General features: G+C 42.3%; 1 protein-coding gene across 1 annotated transcript in view; it reads left to right on the forward strand.

Annotated features, from left to right (window-relative positions):
- Positions 1 to 25,537, forward strand: part of BMP1 (bone morphogenetic protein 1) — a 137,072-nt gene that overhangs the window by 109,372 nt on the left and 2,163 nt on the right. Inside the window, exons 12-19 of the mRNA XM_081333738.1 lie at positions 930 to 1,125; positions 2,309 to 2,434; positions 4,545 to 4,705; positions 5,442 to 5,622; positions 17,718 to 17,843; positions 20,806 to 20,933; positions 22,368 to 22,581; positions 24,875 to 25,125. Of these exons, the coding sequence (XP_081189864.1) occupies positions 930 to 1,125; positions 2,309 to 2,434; positions 4,545 to 4,705; positions 5,442 to 5,622; positions 17,718 to 17,843; positions 20,806 to 20,933; positions 22,368 to 22,581; positions 24,875 to 25,125 (1,383 nt within the window). The remainder of the gene's footprint in view (positions 1 to 929; positions 1,126 to 2,308; positions 2,435 to 4,544; positions 4,706 to 5,441; positions 5,623 to 17,717; positions 17,844 to 20,805; positions 20,934 to 22,367; positions 22,582 to 24,874; positions 25,126 to 25,537) is intronic.

Below are 25,537 nucleotides of genomic sequence, written 5' to 3' on the forward strand. Positions count from 1 at the left end.
TAGCATGTGCACTAAAATCACTACACCATAATGTCAGGCTTGAGTTTCTCCCATTCATAAAGCCAAGCAAGACCACAATGATTCTCACAGCCAAACTGGCTGAGCATTCGGTATGTCTATACCAGGGGTAGGCAACCTTGGCTCTTTTATGACTCGTGGACTTCAACTCCCAGAATTCCTGAGACAGTATGGCTCAGCTTGGAAACTCTCCCCTTTCCCCTCAGCATGGCTGGCTCAGGAATTCTGGGAGTTGAAGTCCACGAGTCATAAAAGAGCCAAGATGGCCTACCCCTGGCCTAGGCCTATCCAGTTAAAAATGGCTTCTCTGAAACCCCTGTCTGAACTGAGAACCAGGACTGCTGTGCCCATTTAGATACCATGCTCCATTTAACATCACATTGTGATTGGTCCTCAATCCCTTCAGGATTGTCCCTACACCTTTGAAACGGTTGCTTCAGTTGTAATACCTGGATGGGATCTCTGTTTTCTGAGTTAGTCAACAATGTGAAATCCAGTATCTAGAATAGGGGTCTCCAAACTTGGCAGTGTTGTGGACTTCATTTCTCAGAATTCCTCAGCCAGCTATGCTGGCTAGGGAATTCTGGGAGACGAAGTCCACAAGTCTTATGTTTGCCAAGTTTGGAGACCCCTAAGCTAGAATGTTATTTATCTGATGTCTTAGGACTGATCTGTTATCCATGCCTAAAAGTTAGGTTAACTTCATAAACTATAAAGGATAATCTTCCTGGAGCTCTCTTATTTTTAACTCTAGTAGTCCCTCTTAATCAACTGCCTTTCCCCTTTTTTCTTTTGTCCATCTGATGTAGATTAAGGTGCCATCAAGAGCTGATAAACATTTTCAAGAAGAAAAATCAGCAGTCTTACTGAGATTTCCATGTCCTCCTCTCTTTTCTTCCATACCTCCACAGATCGAGCGCCATGACAGTTGTGCTTATGACTATCTGGAGATTCGGGATGGCAGTACAGAGTCAGACCCTGTGATTGGAAGGTATTGTGGTTATGACAAGCCCGATGACATTAAGAGCACCTCCAACAAGTTATGGATGAGGTTTGTGTCCGATGGGTCCATCAACAAGGCTGGCTTTGCAGTCAACTACTTCAAAGGTAAGGTATAGAGCTTGAATTATTCAAGGCAGGGCTGGATAATCTTTGGATGACCAGCACCCATACAACCATAACATTACAGTTGTGGAGAGGGCAATGCTATCTGACAAAGGGTTGATGCAAAGTAAAGAGGATTATGTCATAGAGAAAGAGTACAGAGAAGAACAACAATGATGATTAGGGGACTGGAGGCTAAAACACAAAAAGAACGGTTGCTGGAATTGGATATGTCTAGTTTAATGAAGAGAAAAGGACAAGGGGTGACATGATAGTAGGGTTCCAATATCTCAGGGGTTGCCACAAAGAAGAGGGAGTCAAGCCATTCTCCAAAGCATCTGAAGGCAGGACAAGAAGCAACAAATGGAAACTAACCAAGGAGAAAAGCAACCTAGAACTAAGGAGAAATATCCTGACAGTGAGAACAATTTGGAACGATTTGTCTCCAGAAGTTGTGGGTTGCTTCAACACTGGAGGTTTTTAAGAAGAGATTGGACAACATTTGTCTGAAATGGTACAGGATCTCCTGCTTGAGGAGGGGGTCAAACTAGAAGACCTCCAAGGTCCCTTCCAACTTTTGTTACTCTGTTAAATGCAGAAGTGGGCAAACAGGCAAATATTTCTGCTTGCAGGACTGTTTGTGTTGGGCCACTGGGGGGCAGACTTAACACAAAAACGTTTGGTTGTTGTTGCTTTTTTGCTCTGCTGGCTGCACCACCCTTTTCCTGCACTTCCTAGAACCAGCTTCTTTTCCATATCCATAAGATTTCTGTCTCACACAGCTGACCATATAATCAAAGTACATCTTTCTTCCTAGACCAGGGGTCCTCAAACTTGGCCCTTTGATGACTTGTGGACTTCAACTCCCAGAATTCCTCAGCCAGGCACCCGTGCCTGGCTGAGGAATTCTGGGAGTTGAAGTCCACAAGTCATCAAAGGGCCAAGTTTGAAGACCCCTGTCCTAGGCCATGGGGATTTGATCCTCCTCCTCTTTCACTCATTTTTCTCTCTCTTCATCAAAGTAGCCCCTTCTTTAGCTGACAGGGATGGAACACAAGAAAAGTTGACTTATTCCTGCTGAGGTTGCAAACAGAACGCCGTAGCGTTAGAGAGAGGCTACCGTCTTAGCCTACGGCCTAGGCCAAAAAAGAAATAAACCGCAACGCCACTGCTTTTGTCATTCCAGAAGTGGATGAGTGCTCTAGACCCAACAACGGTGGCTGTGAGCAGCGTTGTGTGAATACTCTGGGTAGCTACAAATGTGCCTGTGAGCCTGGCTACGAGTTGGCTCCTGACAAACGCAAGTGCGAAGGTGAGCATCTTGAGAAAGCCTCTGTTCTTGTTCCGAGAAGGTATATAGGTGGTCCTCCACTTACAACCATCCCTTTAGTGATCGTTCAAAGGTACAGTGGCACTGAAAAAGTGGTTTGCGGCCGGTAGCCACAACTCGCGCAACATCCCCAAATAATCAAAATTAAGGCAACAGACATGGAGTCACGAGAGTTGCAATGTCCCAGCGTCTTGTAATGCCATTTGCAATCTTCCCAGCAACCATTCTTGCCTTTCCCATGAAAACAACTCAATGGGGGAAATGGGGTTTGCATGCCGACCCCATGATTCCCTTGAGAACTGCAGTAACTCACTAAACGACTTTGGCACCAAAAAACCCCCCAAAAAGGTCGTGAAATCAGACGTGACTCACTTAAGAACCACATTGCTTAGCAATGGTAATTCTGGTCAAAATTGTGGCTATAGGTCAAGGATTATGTGTACCCCTATTTTCGTCATCAAATTCAGCCAAAAACAGCTTGTGGTACAATAAAGCCACAGAAGAATACAAGAGAAGCCATTATGAATCTAAAAAACTAATAGAAGAATATGTAATCTTGCCTTAGCATCAAATATTATCGATCCTGGCTACATCTATAACACCTTTTATCTGATATTAGAGCGGTTTACAAGTTAGGTTATATCAGTCTAGTCCAGGGGTCAGCAACCTGAAACAGTGAAAGAGCCACTCAGAACCGGTTCCCTCACAAAAGGAAAAACTGGGAGCCGCAAAAAAATGTGTGTACATGCGCGCATGTGCAGAACAGGGTTTGACTGAAGAGTGGAGCCAAGGCGAGATATGCACCTACCCTGCATATTTGAATTGATTGGTTGAACTTTTTTAGCCCCACTTTTTTTGGGGGGACTGCACTTGGCAGAAGACTGGGAGCCGCAGGAGATGGCTGAAAGAGCCACATGTGGCTCCGGAGCCGCGGGTTGCAGACCTGTGGTCTAGTCTGATACAGCCTGGAGGTTACTGACAAAGTGAAAGCCTTAGAGATAGATAGTTAGACAGACAGACAGACAGGCAGGCAGGCAGGCAGGCAGGCAAACAGACAGACAGACAGACAGACAGACAGACAGACAGACAGACAGACAGACAGATGAATATAGCTAATTCTTTCTAATGTGGGGCACCACATTTGATTTATACCCAAAATTTCCTTACTGGGATCATAACTGAGCAAAATTTGCCACTTTTTAAACATTTCTGTGAATTCATTAGCTAATAAAAAAGAAAATATTGTCTTTCCCAGTACAATTGGAATAATTCAGAAAGAAGGGTGTATCAATTCAGAGTATTGTGTATGGACAACTCCTCAGAATGGGGGTACTGATTCAACCCTACCCATCACACATTCAGATTTAGAGTCCTGACAAACCTTTTTAGAGACAGAATTAGGCAGACAGAGGCCAGTTTTTTTTAAAAAAGGGGGCTTTGTATTACAGCAATGTGAATTCAGTTCCATAAAGGCAGACCATAACATGATCTAGAACAGGGGTCTTCAAACTTGGCCCTTTTGGGACTTGTGGACTTGAACTCCCAGATTTTCTCAGCCAGTGTGCCTGGCTGAGGAATTCTGGGAGTTGAAGTCCACAAGTCCTAAAAGGGCCAAGTTTGAAGACCCCTGATCTAGAAAGATCTTTACATTAACCTTCTAATGAAGAACCTTTTTAGAGTAAAATCTGAAAACCTGCATAGCCTGATTTCAAAGCCTTTCCTCCTGAAAAAGCTCACCAAACCTCATGTAGCCAAAGCAGCCGGCAATAATTGTTGGATATGAAAAGGAGCCTCTAGACCAGGGATCTCCAAACTTGGCAACTTGAAGACTTGTGGACTTCAATTGCCAGAATTTCTCAGTCTAGAGAATTCTGGGAGTTGAAGTCCTGCCTGGGGATTCTGGAGATGAAGCCCACGATTCTTGAAAGTGGCCAGGTTTGGAGACCTTGCTGTAAAAGAAGGCACTTTGGTGGTGCCTAGTGAAGAAATCTGATCACCCTCATTTACTCCTAGAATTAGAAATTCACAACTGTCGATAATCTACCAGGCAGGAGACTGAGTCAGCCTCCATGTTCGCTTTTGTATCTGGCAGCTGCCTGTGGCGGGTTCCTCACCAAACTGAATGGCTCCATCACAAGTCCTGGATGGCCGAAGGAATATCCACCCAACAAGAACTGTATTTGGCAGCTGGTGGCACCCACTCAATATCGCATATCCCTGCTATTTGACTACTTTGAGACAGAAGGCAATGAGGTGAGCGTGGTCCTTTAGAAAGAAGCTTCTAGGTTAGCACAGAGGGATATCTGGGAACTCTTGAGCTACTGTTGATTTTCAGCGGTGGAGGATGGGATGTCCATTAAATAAACAATATAGAAGATGTAGTGCACTGGGGTTTTATACTGCTTTCTGAAGGTAGAAGGGTGATTTATGAACAAGATTATTCTGCAATAGCAGGACAGTCACCAAAATGGCTTTACTTCCATGTCCTAGAACTCCTATGTTTCTGCATTATGGATTGTTAGTTCTGGACAGGTGATTGATTAATCCAGTAGCTATTGGAATAATTGCTTTGAAAGAAAAGTTGGAAGAATTAATGAAGTTGGTTGAGATGGGGCTATTGGTATTATGTTGGCCTAAAAAGGTAGTATTTTTTTTAAAAAAAGAGAATCATTCTCCGTGATCCACAGAGATGGGCAACTACAGTCCCTTTAACACCTGTGGACTTCAATGGCTGGTCAGGAATTCTGGAAGTTGAAGTCCACAAGTCATAAATGGCCATAGCTGCCCAGCCCTGATCTAATAAGAAAACTTTTTCTGAATGAATTAAACCAATAGCAGTGCTGTTAAAGACTCTCAAAGATTTCTGGGAGGATGGTCTCACGTAGCCAAAGGGAAGCTACAGAACAAACTCTGGGCTGTGGCCGCTTCTGCCCACCTTCTTCTCCTTCTCCCAAACCAGGGAAATATTTCCTTTTGCCTTTCCCATCAGGTGTGCAAGTATGACTTTGTAGAAGTGCGCAGCGGCCTCACTTCTGAAGCCAAGCTCCATGGGAAGTTTTGTGGAGCAGAGAAGCCCGACGTGATCACCTCCCAGTACAACAACATGCGCATTGAATTCAAGTCTGACAACACCGTTTCCAAGAAAGGCTTCCGAGCTCACTTCTTCTCAGGTAGAGCCACCTGGTCTCTTGAAAGCATGCCTGCCTGTCTCCTGCTTCTTCCCAATCCAGCAACTAACACTCTGTTTTTAAACCGTTGATTAAGTGTAGAGGATGCAATGCCTGATTCCTCCAAATGGAAGATTTTAAATTCTTAGAAAAGGAATTCTGGCCTTAGTTTTATTGGCATAACCCCTGAAGGAAACAGTTGTGGTGATTGCACATTGGGAAACACATCACTGGGCAAAATTAAGGCTACTCCATCATGTTCTAAAGTTCCTTGTCCTTGCTCCATAGCATCCAGCTCCTCCTCCTCCTCCTCCTCCTCCTCTTCTTCTTCTTCTTCTTCTTCTTCTTCTTCTTCTTCTTCTTCTTCTTCTTCTTCTTCTTCTTCTCCTCCTCCTCCTCCTCCTCCTCCTCCTCCTCCTCCTCCTCTTCCTCTTCCTCTTCCTCCTCCTTCTCTTGTGGGTGCTCCATCATTGCAGGCTTTTAAGAAGAGATTGCACCGTCATTAGTCCAAAATGGCATAGGGACTCCTGCTTAAGCAAGGGGTTGGACTAGAAGGCCTCCAAGATCCCCTCCAATTCTGTTATTCTGCATTCTGTAAATGGTCTTTTTTGGTCTATGACCAAAATCAACTTCTTCTCTTCTCTTCTCTTCTCTTCTCTTCTCTTCTCTTCCCTTCCCTTCTCTTCTCTTCTCTTCTCTTCTCTTCTCTTCTCTTCTCTTCTCTTCTCTTCTCTTCTCTTCTCTTCTCTTCTCTTCTCTTCTCCTCTCCTCTCTTCTCTTCTCTTCTCTTCTCTTCTCTCCTCTCCTCTCCTCTCCTCTCCTCTCCTCTCCTCTCCTCTCCTCTCCTCTCCTCCCTTCCCTTCCCTTCCCTTCCCTTCCCTTCCTATTATAAGCCCTACTTTGGAAAAGCTGGATCTCAGAGCTACAGTTAGTAGTGCAAGTTCGAAACCAGACAAGCCCATTTTAAGCATTGAAAGCCCCCAACACTTTCCTCTCTTTTTAAGGCACTGCCTCCTCTAGCTCCATGTTATTTCAATCTCGCTAGCTGACTCACCAAGGCTTTAAACTCCACAGATGGACAGCTGCTCCTGCTTCTGTTAAAGTCCAAGTTTCCCTGCCTTCTCTCTTTGGCTTGGTCTAGTGACGTATTTCTTTCTCTTTCACACCCTGCTTCCCAGAGTCCAATTGCAGGCTTCTTGCTGAAGAGGCCAGATCAACAGCACCTTCCCCATCGCTCTGCTTGCCTTGACCAACTTGATGTAGGCTAGCTGATAAGGGAGCACCCATTTCTTTTTTTTTATTTTTAGAGGGAACAGTTTTGAAGGTTGTCTGTCTTCTTGCAGAAACAATCTGTGTGTTTTGTGTATTATGTGTGGCATGTAAGAGGGAGCAAGACTTCCATTCCCCCTTCCCCACCTTGCTTGAGTCAACCATATGTAGCCAAACTATTTTAATACTTGCTGGGATCTCAGGAAAAAAAAGGAGATGATTTTGGGAAACCATTACCTGCTTATGTTGTCTTGTGTTTCAATGTGGCGTTACTTATGTATCACTGCAAAGAAGGCATCTTCGCTTGGGGAGAACGTTTATCCAAGCAGAATCTCTTTGCAGGCTGATCTGGCTAACACAAGTGGCCGGAATTCACACCATAGAAATTGCTGAAATACCAAGTAAAAATGATGGTTCCTGTTTTTATGGAGAGGCAGGCCATGTCAACAGTGCTTAGACCAGGGGTGGGGAACCTTGGCTCTTTTATGATTTGTGGACTTCAACTTCCAGAATTCTTGAGCCAGCCATGCTGGCTCAGGAATTCTGGGAGTTGAAGTCCACAAGTCGTAAAAGGGCCAAGGTTCCCCAGCCATGGTTTAGACCTTGGCTAATGGCTGCCAAGGCCTAAATTCTGAGCAGTACAGGCAGTCCTTGAATTACAACAGTTCCTTTAGTGACTGTTTGAAGTTACAACGGCACCAAAAAAAGTGACTTACGGCCATTTTTTCACGCTTATGACCGTTGCAGCATCCCCATGGTCACTTCAGGTGCTTGGCCAATCACTCGTATTTATGACGGTTGCAGTGTCCCAGGGTCATGTGATCACCTTTTGTGACTTTCTGACAAGGAAAGTCAATGGGGACACCAGATTCACTTAATAGCTGAGTTGCTAACTTAACAACTGCTGGGATTTACTTAGGAACTGTGGTGAGAAAGGTCATAAAATGGAGCAAAACTCACTTAACCACTGTTCTCACTTAGGAACAAAAATTTTGGGCTCAATTGTGGTCGTGAGTTGAGGACTACCTGTATTTTTTAAAACCAAAAACCATGCTGATCTATAAAATAGAATGGCAGCCCGTTGGATTAATCTAAGCTGTTAACTAAATAGGATGATTTTAACATGTGTACAACCTTTCACATTCTTGATCCCTTTCCTCCTCTCCCACAATTATTTCATGATGCACCACTATTGTCTTCACAGCTCAGAAAGTATCTCGTGAGTACTTAGTACAGGTAAACCAGTATAGTGATTGTTCACATTTACAGCGGTGATGAAAAAGTTACCTTACCTCCAATTCATTTATCACCTTTGCAAATCTGTAAACCAAAGGAAAGTCAGTTTGTAAGCACAGTTGTGATTTCACTTAGTGACCACTTTGTTGTTGACCCCCCAGTTATAGTTGCTAGATTACCTGTACATTTTCACCAAAGATCTTGAATAAACCAAGGTCTATTCTAAGACATAGTTGATGATTTACCAAAGATCTTGAATAAACCAAGGTCTATTCTAAGACATAGTTAATGATTTACCAATGATCTTGAATAAACCAAGGTCTATTCTAAGACATAGTTGATGATTTACCAAAGATCTTGAATAAACCAAGGTCTATTCTAAGACATAGTTGATGATTTACCAATGATCTTGAATAAACCAAGGTCTATTCTAAGACATAGTTGATGATTTACCAATGATCTTGAATAAACCAAGGTCTATTCTAAGACATAGTTGATGATTTACCAACGATCTTGAATAAACCAAGGTCTATTCTAAGACATAGTTGATGAATAGCACTGTCCTATACAGAGATTCCTTGACATCATTTAATGACCATCCAAAATTATGGTAGCACTGAAAAAGTGGCTTACAATCATTCTTCACACTTATGACCATCACTGCATTCAGATGGTCACATAAATATGATTTGGGCACTTGTCAACTGTGGCACATTTACAAGATTTTGCAGTGTCCTGCAATCTAATGAAGGCCATTTATGACTTTCCCAGCCAGCTTCTGACCAGCAAAGTTAATGGGAAAGCCAGCAGGAAGATCACATGGTCACATGATGTCTCGATGAGCATGGTGATTTGCTTAATGACCATGGTTAAAAAAAAGGTCATAACACTGGGTGCAATCTTGTGATGCCTCATTTAATGACTGCACCTCTGAATGATTAATTTTCCCGTCTCTATTGTGATCGTAAGTTGAGAACTACCTACACAGGTAACTGGGGAACTTTCAGTTAGACCAAAAGTGATTTAGTTGGAGTTGGGATATGATATGATGAAAAAAAATAAAAATAAACACAAGGCCCGTAAAGCTTTCAAGGATTCCTCCAGCAATCAAGAAGCCAGGAAGATTCCTAGAACCAAGTCGGCCAAGAAGATCTCAAGGGCAGCAGGGTAAGTACCTGGCTTGCTTTTTCTTTGTCCTACTTTAAGGTCATCGTCCCTGGGCTGGGCTGGGGAAGGGGCTTATGCACCCCTGTCCTTTTCTACCCTCCTTCTCTCATAGCTGCAAAGGAGGGCAAAAATAAAACAAGAGGTAAAGTTCCTATCGAAGTCCTATAAGAAGGGGGTCTTTCATCTCACAGTCAGCAGATCCCCATGGAAAGTGACTTCAGCCCTCTGGATTTGTATTGGTTTTATTTAATTGTTTAGTTTATTTGTGCAACCATCCTGCACAAATATGCACATTCCTCATGTGCTCTCTTTCATAGGGAAGCTCTGTTTCCTTTGTGGATTAGCAAAGGGCACTGTTGTTTGTCCAATCCTTTATGAAGAAACAGCAGTAGCAATAGCGCTTAGACTTATACACCGCTTCACAGTGCTTCACAACCCTCTCTAAGCAATTTTCAGAGTCAGCCTATTGCCCCCAACAGTCTGGGTCCTCATTTTACCAACCTCGGAAGGGTGGAAGGCTGAGTCAACCTTGAGCCGGTCAGGACCAAACTCCAGTCTGTGGGCAGAATTAGCCTGCAATACTGCATTCTAACCCCTGCGCCACCACGACTCCTAAGGTCGACACCAAAAGACTCACAATGGATAAAATTGGTGGCCCATTCTCCTTTTTTTCCCTTTCATTTTTAAAAGGAGGAAAGAAAATATATCCAGAATGGAAAACAAAGTTCTTTTATTTTTTTCACACATTGGACTTAGATTTTGCTAAATATAGAGCAATTCTCCAGGTACTGCATGTTGGCAATCAGCCCCTGCAATTTATTATACTGTGTATTATCATGTATATCTCTGTATACCATTATACTGGTATCTACCAGTGGCATCCATTCATGATGAATATGCAGGATCATATCAACTTTCCCCATCTGGCAGACGTTGAGGGTAATGGGAATTGTAGTCCAACACATCTAGACAGTAGTGGATTCAGTTAAGATTGAATTATGCAAATCAATGCAATGTCATTTGTCTTGACAGATATTAAAAACACGAAGCTGCAAACCGTTTCCTTCCCTTTTCTCTCTTTTCACCTAGTGTTGGCGTCACATTTTTGATCTCCAGTGAAAAGACGAAGCCAAAGTTGGGTTCGCTGCCCAAGGATATTTCTCACTTCAGTTTCATAGTTGATTATTTTTGCTAAGCGATTAAAGAGCCGTTCTAAAGGCTCTTTGACCCAGGGATTACGCTCCAATTACAAAAAGGCCTTCCCCACCTCGGTGATTTCATAACATTGCTGGGTTTGAAAAATAAATAGCTTAATTCATTTCTGGATAACCTGCAATGTAAACCACATTGGCCAAAGAAGGAGGGAGGGCTTTATCTCCATTTTTGCAAGCCTGGAGTTCTGCAGGTAACTAATTTTCCATTCATTCCCACCTTCTGAGCTTCAGCTCCTCAAATAGCTCCTGTAAGAATTGTCTGGTTTTCTTAATTTTTCTAGTTGGGAGAAAGATATAGAACAGGTTAGAAATATTTTTTTACAAAGAGTTCCAGTACTTGCAGACTAAAAGGAAAACCTTTTACAGGTAGTTCTTGCTTAACAGTCCTAACCAAGAGCAGCAACGCCATTGTACTTCACTTATCTTCACTTAATCAATTGAAGTGGTTAAGTAAAATATCGCATGACCGTTACTTAGCCAATTCTTTTTATTTTGTTCAGAAAATTAAAGTTGTTGTTGTTAGTTGCGAAGTTGTATCCGACCCATCGCAACCCCATGGACAACGTTCCTGCAGGCCTTCCTGTCCTCTACCATCTTCTGGAGTCCATTTAGGCTCACGCCTCCTGCTTCAGTGACTCCATCCATCCACCTCATTCTCTGTACAAAATGCAAAGGAAAAATAATTAACAAGACAAAACAAAAGTAGACAGAAACATTTAAAAAGACGTGAGTTAAAAGGACAAAAACCCCAGATATTATCCCCCCCCTGTTTCCCTCCCCCTTGTATTTTGTATTTTAATTTTCTGAATAAAATAAAAAAATATGAGTGAACCACCCAACTTAGTAGGGATGGCGATTCTGGCAGTCCCCATTGCAGCTTTTGAGTGACATCTTGTGGCAGTGACTTGTGACTCCTGCTGTCTTCCTGATTAACTTGGTGGCAGTCAGCTGGGAAGGTCACAAATAGCACAAGTGGCCACAGGAAAGCTGTGATGGACGTAAGTGGAAGTACTGGTCATAAGTCAGTTTTTCAGCACCATCATAACTTTGGACAATTGCTAAATCAGGGGTCTTCAAACTTGGCCCTTTTATGACTTGTGGACTTCAACTCCCAGAATTCCTCAGCCAGTGCCTGGCTGAAGAATTCTGGGAGTTGAAGTCCACAAGTCATAAAAGGGCCAAGTTTGAAGACCTGTGTGCTAAATGAACTGTTGTTACATGAGGATTAGTTCCTTGCTCTTTCCTTTTTCAACTGCCACTATAGCCTACAACAGTCTTTAGGGAAAAAAATTGGTTGCAAAGTAAGTGACATAATATCCTACCATGTTCATAGCTAAGCACATTGATTTGTGCTTTAGATTGTAAGCCGCCCTGAGTCTTCGGAGAAGGGTGGGATATAAATGGAATTTTAAAAAAATAAAAAATATGGGTTTTTTTTAAAAAAAAAAAAAAGAAATAAAGGAGGAAAGATAGGTAGCCCAGCATTTTAATCCCACGAAGAACTCCCAGGGCTGATTGGTTTGTTTTGCAAGTGACAAGAATCAGACATGAACTAAAAGTTTATTTCATGTCCTTTTTCTTTGAAATTTACTTGGCCATACCCTGATGGCCTGAGGCTTTTTTCCAGCCTTTGATTGTTCAGTTAAAGAGAGAGAAATGTAGAGTCCTGGTGGTTTGGCTGGATTCTTAACATGTTGTCTATATTTTGTGGTCCATCCGCAAGTCTGCTTGAAACTGCATTGGAGGAATTAGGGAACAGAGAAAGTGCTGTTTAAAAGGGTCCTTAGACTCTCTTGTAATCATCCTCAGTATTTCAAAATGCAGGCAGTCCTCGACTTATAACAGTTCATTTAGTGACTGTTTGAAGTTACAACTTGACTGAAAAAAGTGACTTGACCATTTTTCACACTTACAACCATTTCAGCATCCCCATGGATCAAAATTCAGACTCTTGGTGACCGACTCGTATTTATGATGGTTGCAGGGTCATATGATCCCCTTTTGCAACCTTCTGACAAGCAACGTCAAGGGGGAAGCCAGATTCCCTTAACAACTGTGTTACTAACTACACAACCGCAGTCATTCACTTAAGAACTGTGACAAGAAAGGTCGTATAATGGGGCAAAACTCACTTAACCAACGTCTAACGTAGCAACAGACATGTTGGGCTCAAAAAGTCAAGGACTATCTATGATAAAAGAAAGAGTTGTTGGGTGGTAAGGAAGTTGAGCCCATTTGTGGAAATATTGGATAGTATGAAACTCCCACTGAGCAAAACAAGAAGTGAGCAAAATATTCTGGGAAATTCTAAGAGGTGATGGTAAGCAAGCCATTTTATATCACTGCTGCTAAATGAAAAATAAGATGGAAAGTGCTGCAAGAATCTGGTGTTTCTCTGATGATTCATCAGGAAAGCTGCTCAACAACTTGCTGGCTGACAAATTCAGAATTCAGGTAAGATCCCTCTTTACATGACTGTTTCATCTGAAATAATATTGAGATTATTGTAAAACTATGGCATTTATCAGTAGTTTTCCCAGCACATTTGGAATGTTCCATCTTAGCTTGGTATAAATTGCTGAAAACGGGGATGGCCCTTTTGTTTATGTTTGCTTGTGATTCACTTTATTTGCCGATCAGTGTTTGTGGTTCACACACATTTCCTCTTTAGGCTTCCGTTTGTGAGCTTCTGCTTTGATTTACACATGCAATGGAAGTGTGTAGCATGTGTGTTTCCCTTATGCTGAGGGTGTTTAATTAGGGTACTCCGTGTGGGGCTGAAATAGTACTTGGTTAGTATCATTTCAAGATCAAAATCCCCTAATGGGCTATGGTGATTAGTAGTAGTGAAGAACACATATTTGCATAAGTCCTGGTGCACTTTTTTGGCCTTAAAGTGTCAATTCAGAAAATGCCTAATTGGACCCCGCTGGTGTGTTTCTCTCTCACACACCAAGTTGCACACCCAAACAAAAGGGGAACACATTCATTTATTTTTTTAAAAATACAGTCCAATCATTTGTGTGATCCCCATATCAAGTGTATGATCTGCCATACACACTATCCTCTTTCTGTTGACCATGCTGGGTCACCCAGGCCTTCGTTCTTGAATCAGCTTCAAAGAACACTCTTTTACAGCATTTGCACCCTCTGAAAACCACGTGAAAGCACACCCCATTCTCACATGATGTTTGGAGATTGCTCAAGAGCATGGCCTTCTCACACTGTCAACATCCAGCTCAAGAATCCAAATAAACTCAAGGTTTATTCCATCTCCGAAAATCTTTCTGCTTATTGAATACACTGCATGGGTATGTCAAAGCAAAACTGACTCTGAGGTTCCAACACCAGTTCATAAACTGAAACAATAATTTTCTCAGCCAAACCCCCAATGTCTTACATAGTCCATATAGACAAGTTTTCTTTGTTATGAGAACCATCTGCTTCAAATCCACACCTGGTCTTCCGCTGAACCATAGAAGTTTTGTTTCTCCATCTAATCCAGAGGTCTCCGACCTTTCTTGGTTGGAAGACTGGAGGGAAAGGAAGGGGGAAGCATTTTACATGCACGCATGCACACACAACGGGGCCGCGAGCACACATGATGCAAACAGGGTGGTGCTAGCACTCATGTGACACTTGTTAGCACCCCACCCCATTTTCACTTCGCGGCATCCTGTTTTCATAGTGGTATTGGTGCTAGCCCAAGTGGGGGTGTGAGGGCGTGCACACACGTGCATCCCCTGTTCTGCAGGCCACAGCCCAGAAGTGGGCCATGGCCCGCAGGTTGAGGACCCCTGATCTAATTCACTTGAAAGTGACACCTCCCCTCCTTAATCTGAAGGCCAATTGAAATGTAGAGGCATGCAACTGCCAAAGTTTCATCCTTAACATGTGTGTCTTCCAGAGTTTCTGGAGGACACACAAGACCACACCCCATTCTCATACAATCTCCACAGCCTCCAAAAATCACACAAGAACAGGGCATGCTTTTGAGAATAGTTGATGGCGGGTGCTGGTGAACACTGGTGTGTCACCCAAAATGTTGTGTGACACCTGTGACACTTGCATCATAGATTCATCATCACTTGTCATAAACTATTGTTCTGAGATATGTGCAGAGAAAGCTGGTTCAGTTTGACCCACTTCCTAAGTGAACATTGACACTGTTATTTCCACATTCTGGCTGAGAAAAGCCAGGACCACAGATTTAGTTGGGAATAGCCCATATACTGCATTCAGATGCATGCAAACCGCTCAGCCTTGGGCTTCTGGATGGAGAGTCATGATTATGCTCATCATATTGCACTTGTGTCAGAGGCACCAAAGCACTTCCAGGTTGAAAGGATTAGCTGGTGACATCACCATTGTCTGGGGGATGCCCAGCTGGGGGCTCCTTTCATGCTCCCAGCATGGAGCTGAAGGACAGGCACTCACCCCATCCCGCAACAGCACTCGGGTGTCAAACATGAATTTGCTGCTTGTCAAGCCAGCATCCTAACCACGCGAGCCACCATGCTCCTATCAATGGACATTGTGCAGCCATTTAATTTTCCCCTCCTAAATCAGTGGTGGGATTCAGCCAGTTCGCACCAGTTCACTAGAACCGGTAGCTAATTTTTTGTTGCCCAGGCCCAGATTGGACTTCCGGAAGCGGCATCCACACAGAGAACCGGTTGTTCACCTATTTGAATCCCACCACTGTCCTAAAAATGGAGACAGTTATGGTAATGGTATCATAAGCTATCCTGAATGACAATGGTAATAAGCCAAATGATGAATGGTAATGTCTGGATTGCTTGTATCAAATGCTATAAAGAAACCCAGGATGATTTTTATAATAAAAGCCTTGTCTGGAAGCCCCTGGGGGTTACTTTGAAGTTGGGTAGACTATGGAAGGCAGTTACAGTTGATTTGTGTGATTTGCACCAGATGTTTCAGCAATAAAACTCCACCTTCAGTCCAGCAAATGCAGAGTCACTGTCTTCTCAAGGGTAGGAGGGAAAACTCACATCCCTGAAAAATTGAAAGCTGGTAGGAAAAGATTTGCTGTTCCAGAATTTTAGTGAAAGTTGTGCAGTACCACACAAAACAGAAATGCAAGCCACATCATTGGGACACTAAAAGGGACCAGTTTCAAAATAGCTGCTGAAATCTTAAAAAGTGGTTAATAGGCCTGCCTCACCTGTATGGCCTTAGTCCTACCTGCCAGATGGGAACACGGTGTAATTCATTGTTTTAGTTAAAAAGGGGCTTGCGAAAGAGTTCTTTTTCTTGGTCCTCCTCCTCCTCCTGCTGTTGATTCCTAGAAACTGGAATTGAACTAGGACAGGGATAGGCAACCTTGGCTCTTTTATGACTCATGGACTTCAACTCCCAGAATTCCTGAGCCAGCTGTTCTGGCTCAGGAATTTTGGGAGTTGAAGTCCATGAGTCATAAAAGAGCCAAGGTTGCCTACCCCTGAACTAGGAGTATTTAGTCCTGATGTCTTGTCTGGAACTCTCAAGTCTATATTCTTGGGACCCCCTTCTCAAAGCTAATCTCTTACATTTCATCCCCAGTCAGGACAGATCAGTTTGCTGGTCTGATGAGGTGGAGTGGTCTTGTCATCTTCCAAGAATTCTTGGCATTTGAGGCACATTCTTTCTGGATACCAACCTTCTCTCTATTCCGAAGGTTCAGATAACTTGCTATTGCTTTTGAAGATTATCCAGAAATGTTGGAATGATGGTTTATCTTGAATCAGCTGATAAGTTCCTCTTTGGCTTCTACTAGATTTTAATGCTGTTCCTTTTGGCAGTCTTCTTCCTATAACGGTATGCCAACCTGTGTCTTAGCTTCTTCTTCATTTGGCTGTTTCTGATAGCTATTGTAAGAGTATGGCCTCTTTCCTGCATGCCCCTCCAATGGATTATTTAATAAATAACCTTATTCGTTTATATGAACGTTCTCTCTTACCTTTTTTCCCCCTTCTTTCCCCCCCCCCATCTCATTTCAGAAAAGATTCAGCTGCCCAAAATGCGTCCTCCTGGCTTGAAATTCCGTCTGAAGAAGCGCACAAAAGCCTAATAATGAACTTGGCTACCCTTCTGTTTGTTTCTCAGGAACTTCAAAGGAACCAGATCGCCCATGTTCCTCCTCCCCCCAAAGTATAGGGAGAACCTCCTTCTCTTTGTTCCGTGTTAACCATGGAGCATTTACTATCAAGAGAAAGGGCCACGTTCAACTGTCTGGCAATGCTCCTCAAAGTCTTACTTGACTGAACTGATAGTTATTATTTTTTAAATAATTAATTAATTAATTAATTAATGCCCTGGAGCGTTTAATTTCTCTGGGTTGTCATGAGACCAGCTGATTTCATTTTGCATTTTTTTTTAATTGTGTCTGTGACATTTACTGTTGCTAAGTAAAGAAGAATGCCGTCTCCTGTTCTCTTTTCTGCATCTCCTTGTTGTCGCTGTGTCTGTTTTTAAACTCAGTCCTCTGTCCAGTAAGCAGGTAATGGTTATGCCCATTCTAGATCTAAATGGGACTTCGGCTGTTCGTTGGCTAGAACTGCGGGTGCGGTGCGGTTTTCTCTTACGTTCTACTCTTTTGGGTGAATGCTGATGTTGTGTTTGCAGATTTATTTCTAGATCAGCCTGGTTGTTGGCTGAGCGTGTGAGCCGCCTGTGGTTTTGTAGCTTATTTTTGCATTTAAAAAGTCAAATTTGGATCAGGGCAACAATAGCAGTCGTAGAGGCACAGCCTAAGAATAGTAACCACAGTTTATTTTTTGATTTGACCAAGGCTAAACTGAAGAGACACAAACAGTGATAAGAGATACCCAGTTTATATACCAGACTCTGGTGCCCGGGAGAAAGTTAGGCTGAAGTCTTTCTTGACAACTCGATTATTATCTGCAAATAATTTGTAAAGGCACTGGGGAAATTCGATTGCATAATACATCTAGATTAATAAAAGAGGAAAATAACTATTTTATTCTGCTTAGCGAATTAACTGGCTCCATGTTTCATTGAGTTCTACTCCTACTAAAGAAGAGGCCACAAAGAAGGTGGTAAGGCATAGATTTTAAGAAAGGAGTTCAAATGCAGGAAATTGTCTTTTTTAAAAAAAATTACTGAGCTGATGTGGATGTAATCAAGTTACCTGCAGTGATCATGCGACTCAATATAGAGAAGCTTGCTAAGCAGTTGACACTTCTTTCCTAGACAAAGATGAATGTTCGAAGGATAACGGGGGATGCCAGCATGAATGTCTCAACACTTTTGGCAGCTATGAGTGCCAGTGCCGCAGTGGCTTTGTGCTACATGACAACAAGCATGACTGTAAAGAAGGTAATACACCTTATTTTCTTAATGAAAAGGGCTCCCGCTCTGAGTCTCCAAAGACTATGGTCATAATGTTTCACTAAACTCCATATGCAAAAAAAAAACTTATTTGGGTCAAGTTGTCTACTTACATGGATGCTTTCCATATCCAAAATGGCAATATGTTGCGTGACATTCATTCATTCATTTCATTTTGGTCTAGTAATTAAGCCACAGGGCTAGAAATTAAGAAACTATGAGGTCTAATCCCATCTTAGCTATGAAAGCCAGCTGGGTGACCTTGGGCCAATCCCTTTTGCCCCGCCCAACCCACCTCACAGGGCCGTCGCTGTGAGGAAAAGAGGAGGAGGATGGGAGGTTGGATGGGTTCACTATCTTGAGTTGTTTATAAAATTAATAAAGGCAGGATATAAATTAAAATTAAGAATAAATCCCGTGACTTTGCAAGATAAGCTCTTACACTATAAATCTGTGTTTTTCAAACATGGCAATTTTAATATGTGTCGATTCCATAACAGGCATGGGGATAGAGTGCAATCCTGTCTAACTCCTTATAGGAGATGACTAGACTGAGCCCGAAGGAGGGGCCAAACACATCATCAGTCGTGAGTTGCTGCACGCCCACAAGAGATCCAGCCCACTTTGAATCAACTGCCTGAATCTTCTGATTTCCCCAGTGCTTAACACTCCTTTTCCTATGGAAAATCTTTTCAGTATTACCAAATTCTGTGGCTCCCGGATTATTGTCCAGATTTCCTATGGGAAATCTTTTCGGTATTACCAAATTCTGTGGCTCCCGGTTTAACGGATCAAAGGTTTTGGAGAGGCATAAAACAGAACTGGAGCTCTTTTTGATAGTATCTTGCTAGTATAGTATCTTTTCCTCATCCAGGAAATGTTCATTTATAGCCATGCTGTTTCTTTCCATATTTATTCGCTTGATCATGATCTTTCTTGTTCCCATACTCTTCAGTAGTCTTTGTCAACCTCAGCAACTTTAAGATGGATGGACTTCAACTCCCAGAAGTCCACCCATCTTAAAGTTGCTAAGTTTGTAAAACACTGCTCTAGATAACTGTCATCACCACACTTTCTACGACATGTCTTGGACAGCTATAACATATCCGATCAGATTATTTCAGTCCACGGGTACTAGTGAAAATAAATAGTACGCTTTCATGTCTTTTGGAAAGCATTTGTTTGTAACATTTGCCATTTATGTCTCCTGAAGTCTTAGATCAGGGGTGTCCGATCTTGGCCGCTCTAAGACCTGTGGACTTCAACTCCCAGAATTCCCCAGCCAGCCACGAGAGTTGAAGTCCACAAATCTTAAAGTGGCTAAGGTTGGATATTTCTGCCTTAGCGTCTTCCCCATCTGGCATCTTTCAGTTGTGTTGGGACCAATGCTTCCGGAAGTCTCATATCAGAAGACTATTCTGTAAATTTGGGAATTTATCAGAGAGAATACTTAAAAAAGAAACATTTGTTTGAATACGGCTAAAGAAATGGGAAAACTTTGAAATATGTTCCTCTTAGAGGGATGAATTTTTTTTATTTTTTTTCCTTAACTAATATAATTGTGTTTTTTTTCCTTTCTGTTAAAAAAAAAGTTGAAATGATTTAAACAAAAGCAAATGTTTTAGTTATTTAAATGTGACGATAAGAAAAGCATAAAAATGTGTTTTGAATGAGAGTTAAAGGATTAGATGATTAGAACTTAAAGATGATTAGAGCTTAAAGTTTAAATAGATTAAATACATTCTTAGCTATGGTCAAAAAGAATAAGAAATTGAGGGAATAAATATATATTAAATTAGGACGGATACATATTTTAAGTTGTATGTTATTTTTTGTATCTCAGTGCTCTTGTCTCTTTGTTTCCCTTTTCTTTCTTCTTTTTCTTTTTTTCCTTCTTTTTTGTCCCTCTCCTTTTTTCTCTTCTCTTTCTACTTTTTTTACTTATTGATTAAGAAATATAAAAGCATGAGAGGGCTTATACGGAAAAAACAGAATTAAATCCACCAATGTAAATACAGTTAACTGTTGAAAAAATTGTCACTAGTAAGAATATTTAGAATTTGGGGGGAGAAATAAGCTGAAATAAACACGGTAACAGGATTGACGATAAGGCAACTAAAATGACAAATAGGATTATTGAAACTACTATATTGTCTTAATCCAGACATGTCAAACACAAGGCCTGGGGGCCAGATCCGGCCGCGAAGCAGTTTCATGCGGCCCGCGAAGCCATCCTGGAAACAGTGAGGGAACGGCCCCCACTGCCTTGGCCCTGGCCCAGAGACCCTCCTCCTGCCAGAGACCCTCAGATCTGTCCCACTCCTGCCCAGGCCCCCCCATAGGCACCCTTGATGCAAACGATGTAGAGCTGGCCACGCCCACCCAGTAGGCCATACGCACTCTAGCCACGCCCACCCAGTAGGCCACGCCCACCCTGGCCACGCCCACCCTGGCCACGCCCACCCAGCCCCCTGAGGGCAACCGCAATGCTGATGCGGCCCTCAATGAAATTGAGTTTGACACCCCTGTCTTAATCTAATGTTTTGCAAAGAAAGATACTTTGGAGAAAGGGGAAATCAAATGAAATTAACATATGGAATATAGATCATAGAAATTAATTATTAAGGATTGTCTTATAAATATTACCCAGACAACATACTGTTTACAAATTACTGAATGATTTATGTTATCTTAAAAAATTCTAATAAAATATATATACAAAAAAAAAAGAAAGCCGATGCTAATCTGATAAATACACATGGTTCAGGTAGATAAATGTGGTTCAATAAGTATGATTAAACCTGGTTGAAAGATGCTATCTTTCTATGAGGTCAGATTTGTTAACCGCTCAATTCGGTGACTCTACATTGGATGGATATATGCAAGCTGGATTGATTTAGGAAGGAAATCTTTTGGAACTTGTCTGTTTATGAACTTGTTTTTATTCTAGCTGGCTGCGATCACAAGATGACATCCATCGCTGGAACCATCACCAGTCCAAACTGGCCTGATAAATACCCAAGCAAGAAGGAATGTAGCTGGGCAATAACAACTACACCAGGACACCATATCAAATTGGTAAAGTACCAGGAAGAAGATAGTAAGATAACAATAGGCACAAATATTAATAGATCCTGATCTCCTTCCCATAATGGACTATTATTCCATGCTGTGCATCAAAGAAAGGAAAGTCCTTTCACTGACTATAAAAGAGAATAAAATTTATCAGGAAGCAAAATCCTAACTTAAGCATTATCTGAACAACATGTCTCCTTCTACAGTCCTCCCACACATCATTTCATTAATCCAGGAAAACTCCGGCCCACGTGGCTTCTGCGGATTACACAATTTCAGATATGATAGTGGCATCCAAATTTGTGAGGATGACAGTGTACTGTTCTTCCCACAATTGTGTCAGCCAGAGGCGTCATGATTCAATTCCCATAACAACATAGAACCAGCCAACAGTATATCTAGGTAGGCATGATGAAGTTCAAGTCCAAAGCATTGGAAATGTACTGGGATTCCATGGTGTGAGTCACGTCTGACATTCTTAGGGAACACAACTTCCCAGTGGCAAGATGAAATTATTCGGGAAACGTAGGATGGCCAGCTACTTGATTTCACAAGTGATGTCCTGCAACTCACTATGCCCAGTTCAAAGTAATTCTCCATTAACATTAGTTGCTGACAAAAGAATAGAACAGAATGCAGAATACAGCTGGAAGGGACCTTGGAGGTTGTCTAGTCCAACCTCCTGCTCAAGTAGGAAACCCTATACCATTTCAAATGATTGTCCAATATCGTCTTAAAACCTCCAGTGTTGGAGCACTCATAATTTCTGAAGGCAAGCTGAACCACTGGTTAATTGTTTTCACTGTTAGGAAATTTCTCCTTAATTCTAGGCTGCTTCTCTCCTTGATTAGTTTCTTGTCTTGCCTTCTGGTGCTTTGGAAAATAAGTTTGACCTCCTCCTCTTTGTGGCAGCCCCTCAAATACTGGAAGACTGCTATCATGTCACCCCTAGTCCTTCTTTTCTCTAGACTGGCCCTACCCAATTCCTGCAAACGTTCCTCATATGTTTTAATCTCCAGGCCCTTAATTGTTTTAGTTGCTCTTTTCTGCACTTTTTCCTAAGTCTCAACATCGTTTTTTACAATCTGGTGACCCAAACTGGGTGAAGTATTCCAGGTGTGATCTTATGAAGGTTTTATAAACCAGTACTAATACTTCATGCAATCGTAAGTCTTTGCCTCTGTTTATGCAATCAAGGATCATATTAGCTTTTTTGGCTGCCGCATATTTACAGTAAATGTTCGTCCTCTAGGATTTCAAGATCCCTCTCAATCTTTGAGCCAGGTTTCACCTAATCTCTGCTTGTGCATTTGGTTTAGCCTGCCTAAGTGTAAACCTTACTTTTCTCTACGTTAAATTTATTTCATAGGACTCGAAAGTATTGTACGTGCACTCTCTTCTCTTTTTCTTCTTTTTTTAACAGCAGTTCTTTTTCAGACCTTCAGAGAGCTGGATATTGAACTCCACCAGGAATGCACATATGATCACCTCGAGGTTTACAATGGAAAAGATGCTAAAGCTCCTGTCCTGGGACGATTTTGTGGATCTAAAGAACCAGATCCTATCATCTCTACTAGCAACAGGATGTTCCTCAGATTTTTTTCAGACAACTCTATTCAAAAGAAAGGCTTTGAGGCAGCCTACACATCAGGTAAGCCTCAGGGCTGGTTTGTTATTAAATGTTGGCAGTATTCAAACAGAATTGAAGTGAGGCACATGCTTCTAAATCTGATGAATGCCTCCAATGTTGCCATCATCACAGCTCAAAGTTGTTGGTAGATCAGGACTGCTACCTTTCATCCTTTCCCCATAATAAATGCATAAATCTTTGGGGAGCCTCTATGTGGAATTAAATTTTAAGGAGATGTTGCATTCTTCAGTCTCTCTTCATAATGTTAAGAAAACTGAGACGCATTAATTTGACCATCAGGACTTTGAGCACATGAGAACACTAACAATGGACAGATAACTACCTTTTTTTAAAAAGAAAAAGAAAAAAAAAGGACAGATATAGAGGTTAGGAAAGATTGCCGGTTTAAACCTTTCCTGCCAATCAAAGCAAAAAAAAAAAAACAGTTGTAGAATAGTTGAACCAGTATGAGGCTTTGCTCACAATGTCTCATACTGTCACAACTTCTTGACTGGATTACTGCAATGGGTCTACACAGGGCTGCACTTAAAGAGCATTTGGAAGCTTCAGCTGAATGTGGGTGCAAGGGTAGTAGGTGGTGACACACATAACGCTTACATTTACACTGCTTACATGTGTAGATATTAGATAGTAGATATTTGACACAGGTAATGCCACTACTACATGAGTTGCATTGACTCTCAGGATGTTTCTGAAGGGAATTTAAGATGCTGGTTGTCATCTTGAAAGCTTTTCATGACTTGAGACTGGTTACCTAAGAGATCATCTTCTCCTGGGTATTTAGGTTTAGGTTTATTCAATTTCTATACCGCCCTTCTCCCGAAGGACTCAGGGCGGTTAACAGGGCATATATAAATAAATAACAGTACAAAAATTAAAAAGAGATTAAACCAATGCCCAATTAAAATACAATGACAATAAAATAGTAAAAAACCCGTTAAAAAAACCCTCCCCATCAGGCCAGACCAGCGAGTTCAAAGAAGTGGGTCTTCAGCCCGCGGCGGAAGGAGCGAAGGTCCGATGCCATCCGGAGCTCAACCGGCAGTTGGTTCCATAGTGCCGGAGCACCCACAGAGAAGGCCCTCCCCCTGGGGGCCACCAGTTGACATTCCCTGACCGGAGGCACCCTGAGGAGACCCTCTCTGTGGGCACGCACAGGGCGGAGGGGAGTTGACGCCGGCAGCAGGTGGTCCTCGAGGTATCCTGGACCCATGCCATATAAGGACTTGAAGATCATAACCAAAACCTTGAACCTCACCCGGAAGACAACTGGTAACCAATGCAGCTCACGGAGCAAAGGTGTAACATGGGAGTACCGGGAAACTCCCAAGACAACTCTCGCGGCTGCATTCTGTACCAGTTGGAGCCTCCGAGTGGTCTTCAAGGGAAGCCCCATGTAGAGAGCATTGCAGTATTTCTGCTGTCCAGTTCAGTCCAGCAGGGTTCCATTAGTCAAGGAATATCGACTGGCGGAGACTAGGAGATGTGGCCTTCTCTATCATAGCCCCCTCCGTCAGGAACATTCTCCCTTCATTGATCAGGAGGACCCTGACTCGGCTGGCCTTTCACTGATGGGGCCTGAGTGTGTTATTGGCTCATCTATATTAATATGTATGGCAATTATTTTACTTGGCAACCATTATATGGTATTAACTTTTATACTGTTTTGTTTTAATTGTCTTGTGTTTTTTACGAAGTACACTGCCCAGAATCACTGGCTGAGATGAGGAGCTATGGAAATCAACTATTAAACAAATAAATAAGCCAGGTTCCACTACTTCTAGTCCCATGGTGGCAAACCTATGGCACGCGTGCCACAGGTGGCACGCAGAGCCCTCTCTGTGGGCACGTACATTGTCGCCCCAGTCGTGTGCAAAAAAAAAGAGGTTCAATTAATCAATTTCAACTTCTTGCAGGAAAAAAAAGATCTCACAACGTTGGAATTGATTGATTGAACTTTTTAGTCCCACCCAGTCTGCTGTTACCACCGCAGCCATGCCCACCCAATGGGCCACCCCTACCCTGCACCCAATGATACATAAGTGGGTTTTGGGTTGTAGTTTGGGCACTTGGTCTCTAAAAGGTTTGCCATCACTGTTCTAGTCCTTTTTCCCCATTAGGAAAAATCTAGAACTTGTATTCATGTAGGTAGAAGACTCCTCTATTGTGCTGCATGCCCACCAGGAAGGGACCGTCTTCTTTCTTGGTGTGTAGATGTCTGTCCTTTCCCTCTAACCGAATTCTGGATTAACCAAGGTCCCTAATGTATGTTTGTGTGTTTTGTTGCTTCCAGAGTGTGGGGGCCAGGTGCGAGCTGAAGTGAAAACCAAGGATCTCTATTCCCACGCGCAATTTGGGGACAACAACTATCCTGGGGGTTCAGATTGTGAATGGGTGATTGTGGCCGAGGAAGGCTATGGGGTTGAACTCATCTTCCAAACGTTTGAGATTGAGGAAGAGGCCGACTGTGGTTATGATTACATGGAGCTGTTTGATGGCTATGATGGGACAGCTCCACGCCTTGGACGTTACTGTGGCTCTGGGGTGAGATATTTTGTATTTCGCATTTCTTTCCGCCGTGCTTATGTGTGGCATAAAAATATGATGAGAATGTTCATCTGGTTTTGGGGGGAAAATGGATGCAGAATACATGCAGATATTAAGCCCTTGTGTAATTCACTGTGATGAATTGGTGGCACACCGATATCCCTTGCTGATTAGAATGATGTTTTCTGCAAAATTGTTGATGGTTGGCAATGTTCTTTTTAAAATGTGGGGATTTCAGAGATAGCTTGGAACATTAGTATCCTGTGGTTTGAAAACAGAGGCAATATATTCAGATATTTCCATTGTTATGGAATTCATTTCTGGAACAATGGAGCTTCCAGGTTTGTGTCTTTTGGCTAATAAGACAGAAGATGTCCAGCTTTGATTCGTAAGGTCTGTCCATGTAAAC

The sequence above is a fragment of the Vipera berus genome, assembly GCF_964194415.1.
Source record: "Vipera berus genome assembly, chromosome: 8".
Taxonomy (NCBI): Eukaryota; Metazoa; Chordata; class Lepidosauria; order Squamata; family Viperidae; genus Vipera; species Vipera berus.